At 36.0% G+C, this 8,729-nt stretch overlaps 1 protein-coding gene across 1 annotated transcript; it reads left to right on the forward strand.

Annotated features, from left to right (window-relative positions):
- Window positions 1-5,887: 5,887 nt before the first annotated feature.
- LOC134650470 (uncharacterized) lies at window positions 5,888-6,691 on the forward strand. Its single transcript, XM_063505425.1, has one exon. The coding sequence runs from the start codon at window positions 5,888-5,890 to the stop codon at window positions 6,689-6,691; it is 804 nt and encodes a 267-aa protein (XP_063361495.1).
- Window positions 6,692-8,729: the final 2,038 nt, after the last annotated feature.

An 8,729-nucleotide genomic window follows, 5' to 3' on the forward strand; every position in this document is an offset into this window, starting at 1 on the left:
AGCGTGAGTCGGACTAATTACTTAGTTTTTGATCCGACCCCTACGGGTTTTTTAAAGGCAATTTACTCGCGTTTCACATATAAAAAATACATTGTTAAAAATTGGGTAATGCACAGAACCCTTGGAACGCGAGTCCGACTCGCACTTGGCCGGTTTTTTTTTTTTTGTAAGCCTGATTTAGTGTCCCACTGCTGGGCAAAGGCCTCCCCTTCTTTCCTCCACTCAACCCTGTCGTTTGTATTTATGGTTACCGATTTCTCTGTCTGACCACAATTCATCTTAACGTGTTCGTATGTTCAGGTAACATTTATTTAACGGGGTTACTAATCTGCGGTTCAGCGCCCACGCTAATATCAAGGCTTGTCGCAGCGTGAGGCTCAACTTTATTGAGCCAAAAGTTAGCTTGCTTTAGCGCTTAACTTATTAGTGAAACGCTTTAAATTAGTCTGGTTTGAAGGGGTAGGATGAATCCTGGTAGATTTAATTGCTCGAGCACTGAACGAGATAATTATTGCCCTAGAAGTAGGGTTTCCTTAAAATTTATATAACTCATTTCGTTACCATTTATCTTATTTTATTTTTATTTTTATTATTACTCAAATAAGTGACACGACAGCATCACAGTAAAGCCAAGGCACTGTGAAACTACAAATTTGATTCTATGATTTTAATAACAAAACTTCCGTGAGACATAGACATATTAAATATATTAAAACTACACGGTCTGCGCCGATCCGTCACCATTAACGTAAGCTCCTGATGACGCTTCTCGGTACGGAGTGGAACATGTCGAGCGTTTTCGACTTAAAATACGTGAGTGACCTGTTTTTAATATATTTAATATGTTTGATTTTATGATATTTACTATGCAGAAAAACATGCACATAGCTCCTTCAAATATTAATAATTCCTATACGCTAAGGCCCGTGAAATAAGAAAAAACAAAAACTACAGGTGGATCTGGGTTAAAAATGCAACAATACTTATGCGTAAGACCGATGATTCTCGTATACTGGCAATTAAAACCGAATCAGACCTTGATCGTTTGTGACGCGTCTATTTACATCCACCTGTGTTTATTGTTTCGTCCAAAAGCCTCCGAATTAATGTTAGTTCACAGTTAGTTCTCAGCAATAATACACCCACTTGTAATTTTGTTCAATAAGTGCTTAAGAGAGGGAATATTCCCTGAACGCTGGAAAATATCTTATGTAACTCCTATTCACAAATCTGGGTCTAAATCCCAAATAAGCAACTACAGGCCGATTTCTATACAATCCTGTATCTCCAAACTGCTAGAATCCCTAATCCATGATGTAATATATCCACTAGTTCGAAACAACATTATACCTCAACAACATGGTTTTATGAAACAAAAATCTACAGTAACGAACCTTCTTGTATATACGAACTTTCTTTTTACCTCCATGGACAAGCGTGCTCAGGTTGACGTGGTCTACACGGACTTTCGTAAAGCCTTTGACAAGGTCGATCATGTCTTGTTACTGCGCAAGCTAGCGTATAATGGCATCAAGGGTAACCTGCTAAGATGGTTCGCTTCGTACCTGGATAATCGCACACAAAAAATAACCATAAACGGCTTCGAATCGCGCGCATCCCTGGTGCCGTCTGGTGTAATCCAAGGATCTATACTGGGGCCGTTGCTATATTCTTTGTTTATTAATGACATTGATAAGTGCTTTTTAAACTGTAACTTTGCTTTGTTTGCAGACGATTTGAAAATTTACAAAGCCGTAAAAGATCAAAGCGACTGCAAACTTATCCAGGATGATCTGGACCGCTTTCATGCCTACTGTCTAACCAACAAACTGTATTTAGCCTACGATAAGTGCGTGCATATAACTTTCACAAAAAACAAATATAAAATACTAACACAGTACAACATAGGAGGAGAACTTGTCCAAAAAGTCAATCATGTTAAGGATCTAGGGGTTACCCTTGATGAAAAGCTTACTCTCGATCTACACGTCCATAAAATTACATCAAAAGCGTATCAAATGTTAGGGTTCGTTCTTAGGGCAGCCAAACCTCTAAAAAAATGCTCATCTTACTTGTTGTTATATAATTCCTTAGTCCGCCCCTACCTTGAATATGCATCCCAAGTTTGGAACCCTCATTACACAGTCTACAAAAACGCGATTGAAGCTGTTCAAAAACGATTCCTGAGGGCTCTTCATTATAGAATGGCTCATGCTCCATTGTCATACGACAAGCTCCTCGAGCGCTACAAACTTAAAACGCTGACTAGCAGACGCAATGCCCAAGACGCTATTGCGTTGTTCAACATATGTAGGGGTCATTATAACTGTTCAGAACTGCTAGAAAGTATTGGTTTCCGTGCTCCAACCTATAGAACACGAACTACGTCCTTGTTCGCGTTGCCTGCCGCGTCGAGTAACGCTGGAGTCCGCGCTCCGCTTCGCAGAATATGTCAAATGTATAATAATAACGGTCTCGGTTGACATTTTCAACAATAATCGTGCAAATTTCAAACGTAAAGTAAACTTACTGTTATGATGCATTATGTACTTCCTCTAACTTTCCTCAAACTTTGCTTCATCTTAACTAGGAAGTTTTGGCCCAATATAAGCTTAGTCCTATATTTACCATAAGTGTATCTATAGTTCCTCATTTCGCTTCTCCAATGTTATGTGATTGAATCTTGTCAGTACTGTAATTACTATTATTATCATCAATGTACCAATATTAGTTTAGTATCTATTATACCACACAATTTATACCTCAATCCGAAGACAATGCCACTTAAATATTCTTAGTTTATAAATCTCAGTGGGAATTGTCCCAGGATGTAGGTTGCACCTATTAATGTATAAACCTATGTCCTATTTTTGTATTATCTGCCTATGTCTGTTTTTTTCCCCAAGAAAGAAAATAAAATAAAATAAAATAATTTTCAGTTAACTTTTAACAATTAAAACAAATCATTTTAATAATTTATATATAGGCACTTTTCGCGAGGCGCGCGAACTCGCATGCGATTTTAGTTACATTGCGGACTGTTGGTTACGTCCAATTCAACCGAGCCATCAAAACCCGCAATGTAATGAAACTCGCATGCGAGTTCTCGCATCCTCTAAAGGAGCCCTTAATATGCAAAGCGAATTTCGATGGTATTTTTAATTTAAAAGAGTGCGTGGCTTGGATGGTATAGGGTCGCCGTAATAATGGGAAGCTCTTGGAGTTTTCAAATTCAAAGTGAATTAAAAGTGTATAAACTTTTTTAAAGTACCGTAAAACGGGGTAAGTAGGTTTCGCGGGGAGAGGTGGGTTATGAATGGGGAGAGAAGGTTTGAGAGGGGGTTGAGAAGGGATTTTAAGGCTACTGCTACAAAAATAATGTATTCCAATTTAAAATGGAGCTATAGTAATACGCATAATAAAAAAAATCGATCCAACAATCTTCCAAAATCACCTTTGTATGAAAACCCCTCTCACCCCAAATACGAGGCACTACGGGATGAGGTGGGTTTTCCTCTTTATCGTCAAAGTTATGAAATGGAACTACCCAAAATAAAATAAAAACTAAAATACAAACGTCCGGAACACTTATTATATACACCATTAAGTTTTCACATGTAAAAATAAAATGTTATCGAGGTTTGAATTTCAGTTTTGACCCTACTCTACCCTATTTTACGATAAGTAAGCCTGGTTAATTTTCGCGGAAAGTAATGAACAAGAACAAAACCGCTAAGTCAGAGTCATTAACAATATGGCATAGACTTGCTTAACTTTAGATGAGCTGGTATCATTTAAAAAAAAATTTTTTGCTTGAATTACAACAGTTGGAACACGAACATTACCTAATGTATGTTCGTGTGCATAAAATAGAGTCAAATATATTTAGTAAATACATCAATATTATAAAATAAGCATATATTACGTTTTAACTTGTGTATTTCTAGTCATTCACAAAAATTCCGCCTAAAATTCACTTAATGTTAGTATGACTCACAATAGTTTAAATTCGGATATTATTATAAAATTTACAAACCTATATTTCAATCGGAGATTAGGCCGGCAGATTTCTATAGAAGACTAGCTATATATACATATAGATAAAGTTGTATTCTCTTTCTTCAGAAGTAAACAAGACAACGTTTATTTTGCAACGGAAAGGAATTCCCAGTAAGAAATCCAAATGAAACAAAAGATAAACAACGTGAATAAAACAAAAGAAAATTAAACGAGAAGGCTACTTAGGCTCCAAGTAAGTTACTAGGTCAACTACCTATCAACTAGGAATTACCAGGGGAAATAAATGGAACAATCCTAACGATTTATCCTGCCTCTTGATCCGTGTTGACAGTGTTGACACACCTAACAACTTCGCTATAGTCCCTGCTTAATGGATTGTCGCTATGAAAAATGGTCGTAACTTACCCAGGACATCCTTTCACGGATTTGTTGTTCGGATTGTGCTCACGAATGAAATGAACGCAGCATTTCATTTCGAATATACTATAAAGTTCATCGCATAATGTATTTTACAGGATAACTAGAGATGCCCCGAATAGTGGTTTTGGCCGAATACCGAATATTCGGCCCCTCTCTCGGCCGAATACAGCATTGAATAGAGGTCAAACAAAACAGACTCATGATAAAAATAAAATGTTTCTTAATGAACAAATGCTCAAAAAAGGGTCTTCGTATTTAACAACTTTCCAAGAACACATTCTAAATATACCTACATTGTTTTTGGTTACTTTTATTGTGCAATTTTTCTTTTTAAGTAGGTGCAACAGATATTCGGTATTAATATTAAATAAATAAATAAAAACCCAAAGCGGATCTTGAAACTGGAAAGAGGAACTGTTTTATTACAACAATTTATTATCTGTGAAAATGTAATTATTGTGTAATAATAACGTCGATACCGATGTAATAAATAATAAAGCATTAAAATTTTATACATCCCTGAAAAATTAAGGAATTTGATTTGACCTCACTTCTTAATACCAGTCGAGATGACATTTTATTCGAAATGGGATTTCAATTGCTAACAATTGCCTTCTTAATTTTATTAATGTACTAGCAAATGTTGTAACTTTGCAAACAAACATCCCGAGCTGTAAGAAACAGTCGTGAAAACGACAACAGCAATCTCGTTATGGCATTGTCCAAATGGAATTTACGCAGATTACTGTAGATACTTCGTACAAAATTACTACATAAATACTTTTACTAAAATATACAAAACATTTTATACTTTTTTGCTTTTTTGCTTTCTGCTTTGCTTGGCATCGTTATTTCATTTTCATTTATTCACCATAAAGTAATATGTGCATTACATGGTATGTCGTTACAGGCAATCGAATACATAAAATAACATTGATATAGTATAAAGTCGCCGGGCCACGACGGTCTAAGCGTTGAACACATTTTGTATGGGGGCCCATTATTGCATGTTAAGATGGCGCAATTATTTAATTTGTGTTTAAAGCATGGCTACCTACCTGATGAATTTATGACTACGAGTGTGGTTCCCATTGTTAAAAACAGGACTGGCGATCTTAGTGACCCGTCTAACTACAGACCTATCTCGTTAGCTACCGTGTTCTCAAAAGTTCTTGAAAGATTAATTAACCCGATACTGACCAAACACATACGTTTACACGATGCACAGTTTGGGTTCCGTCCGGGTCTCTCAACAGATATGGCTATATTCTGTCTTAAAAATGTCGTAAACCGATATCTTAAGAAAAGGACGTCGGTTTACGGCTGTTTTCTGGATCTAAGCCGTGCTTTTGATACTATTGACTATAATTTATTATGGGATAAAGTATCAAAAGCAGGTGTACCGAGTAAAATAACAAATCTGTTGAGATACTGGTACGGGAACCAGATGAATAGCGTCAGATGGGGAGATGCCAATTCGGACCCGTATAAGTTGCAATGTGGAGTTAGACAGGGTGGACTGACATCGCCATTGCTGTTTAACCTTTACATGAACGACCTGATGGAGGAGCTCAGCAGCGCCGCCGTCGGGTGTCATGTCGCGGGCGTATGTGCCAACAACTTTAGCTATGCGGACGATATGGTGCTGTTGAGCCCCTCTATCACGGGTCTGAGGATATTAGTGTCGATATGTGAGCGTTATGCTGCAAATCATGGACTAAAATACAATGTTACAAAATCAGAATTGATTGTTTTTAAATATGATAAGGGCCCAGATAACGTACCACCCGTTAGGCTAAACGGGACAGAATTAAAGTTTGTTAATAATTTTAAGTATCTAGGGCACTTTTTGACAGACAGACTAAAAGACGATGACGATCTCGAAAGACAGCGGCGGTCTATAGCGATGAGAAGCAACATGCTGGCGCGTCGGTTTGCTCACTGTTCTGACCAAGCCAAAATAACTCTGTTCAAGGCATACTGTCAGGCGTTCTACACTAGTCAGCTGTGGTACCATTTCACGAAACGATCGTTCAACAGACTCCGAGTACAGTACAACAACGCGTTTCGTGCAATGTTACGGCTACCGTGGCGGTGTAGTGCGTCTGGTATGTTCGCCGAGAACAGAGTAGATGACTTTTATGCTATAATGCGTAAAAGGCACTGGTCGTTTGTCGGGAGAGTGAGTGAATCGACGAACAGTATTGTTAATGTGGTGTACACAACCTGCTACTGTCTACTCATACAGTAGCAGGTTGTATGCAGATGTCAGCCGCACCTAATAATTAGTAGCTACCTACTTGTTTACTTTTAGATTTAGTATACCTAGCTTTAATTTTATTGTATTATTGTAAAATGTAATGGGTTTATACCTAAATAAATAACATTTTATTATTTTATTATTATTTATTATAAAGAACTGGATACCCAATCAGCCGCCAAAAATGGCCCCACAAAAGTGATGTCAAAACAGATCATGCATTACTTTTTCGTTTAGTCTTGTTTGAAACGCTCAAATGTGAAGTTGTCAACAATTACGAAATGTGCCGTTAAAATATGTAAAAATAACAATGATAAAGCAAGGAAAAAGGATGGAATGTATTTCTTTCGGTTAGTTCTTTGGATAGCATTACATAATTTATGTAATCTGGTGGTAATTTTATGGTTTTGAATAAATTAATTTGTTAGTACCAAAGAAGGGATGTCAAGGAACAAAATTCTAATGAGTCGATGTGAGGTCAATATTTATTTTTATTTTTATATGGAATTCATAAGAAATAATATTATGTTTAAATTGAAGACTTCCAAGAAAAAGTGCAAAGTGGACTGCTATTTAATTATAGCAAGAGATAGGGGTGATGCAGTTTTAAACAAGGCAAAACGGCACTTGTGTGTTCGGCCCATTTCCCTGTTTCCGACATATACACCACCAATAAGGGCTTATATCGACTAACTGTAAATGCTAAACCTGTCGGAACACAGTGACAACCACAGGATTTTTTTTATAAAGTATAGGTAGACTTTATAAAAAAAATCCAATCAGTATCTAAATTTCCCCGTGCACCCGTGCTATGAGTAAATGTAGATCTTAAATACACAGTTATTTAATAAGTAGAATTTATTTCAAGGAAATTAGTATTTAAAGACGTATACTTACGAATTAAAAATTTAATTTGTTTGAATTTGAACCACGAATTAATTTTATTTGAGCTCCCGATTAAATTAAATTTGTTTTATTTATTACTTCAATTGGTTTTCCTGTACAGTAATACATATTAAAGTGTACCAAAGTGACTCCATTCGTTCATTATTCTCGTTTGACGTTGTTTGACGTAAACGTACGTTACGTTTAGTGCCATCGGACTAAATTTTTTAACAGTGTTGGTACTTATGTTTGCAAATTTGACACTTAATGCTTACGACATTAAGCTCTTTTCTGTACGAAACATTTATCTTGACTCAAAATTTACGTAAGCGTTTTTATCATCAATGCAAATGGTGCGAAACGTCATTGGGATCCACATTTCTTGACGTTTTTGTTCTGCTTTGTGTGTCTATTTCTTTTATATTAAGTCAGTGTAAAATAAGTACAATACATTGTATAATAGAAATGAATTAAAAGTAATTGTTGTCAATCAAAATAATTATAAAATTTCCCTTCACTAGCCTATTTAACATTATGCAAAGTTATTTATGTCAATATTGCAGTTTAAATATTCGGTCACAGAGTAGAAGGCATGCTTCCTGAAATAATTAGATATTTTATTTTTAAAACAATTTGGCAAGTTAGTTATTTCTAATGGCAGTTTATTGAACATTTTGATCTTTAAGTAAACGCCCTGTTTGACATTTTTTAAGCCGCACCTTTGGTAAAAGCAATTTGTGCCTGGATCGCGTGTTATAATTGTGTATGTCAGATAATTTTAGAAGAGAATCCGCTTGTTTGTGAATTTCTAGCAAGGAATTATAGATAAATAACGAGATTACCGTCATTATGCCTAGTTTTCCAAAGAGAGGTTTGGCCGAGTCCCGTCGGTTGACACCGCTCATGATCCTCATAGAACGCTTCTGTAGTACTAGTACTTTTTGAATATCCGATGCATTTCCCCATATAGTTATTGCGTAATTTAGTAAGGATTGAATATACGCATAGTAGACCATCTTTAAAGTTCCTGAATTTATTAGAGGTTTGAGCTTAAGTAACGCAAAATTTGCCGAAGAGAGTTTGCTACAAAGTTTCTGTATGTGATCTTTATGTGTTAATTTATTATCTATTATATATCCTAAAA

Source organism: Cydia amplana, chromosome 8 (genome assembly GCF_948474715.1).
Source record: "Cydia amplana chromosome 8, ilCydAmpl1.1, whole genome shotgun sequence".
NCBI classification, from domain to species: domain Eukaryota; kingdom Metazoa; phylum Arthropoda; class Insecta; order Lepidoptera; family Tortricidae; genus Cydia; species Cydia amplana.

Excerpts from the sequence above, each read along its gene's own strand:
- LOC134650470 (XM_063505425.1), top strand. The coding sequence starts at position 5,888 with ATGAATAGCGTCAGATGGGGAGATGCCAATTCGGACCCGTATAAGTTG.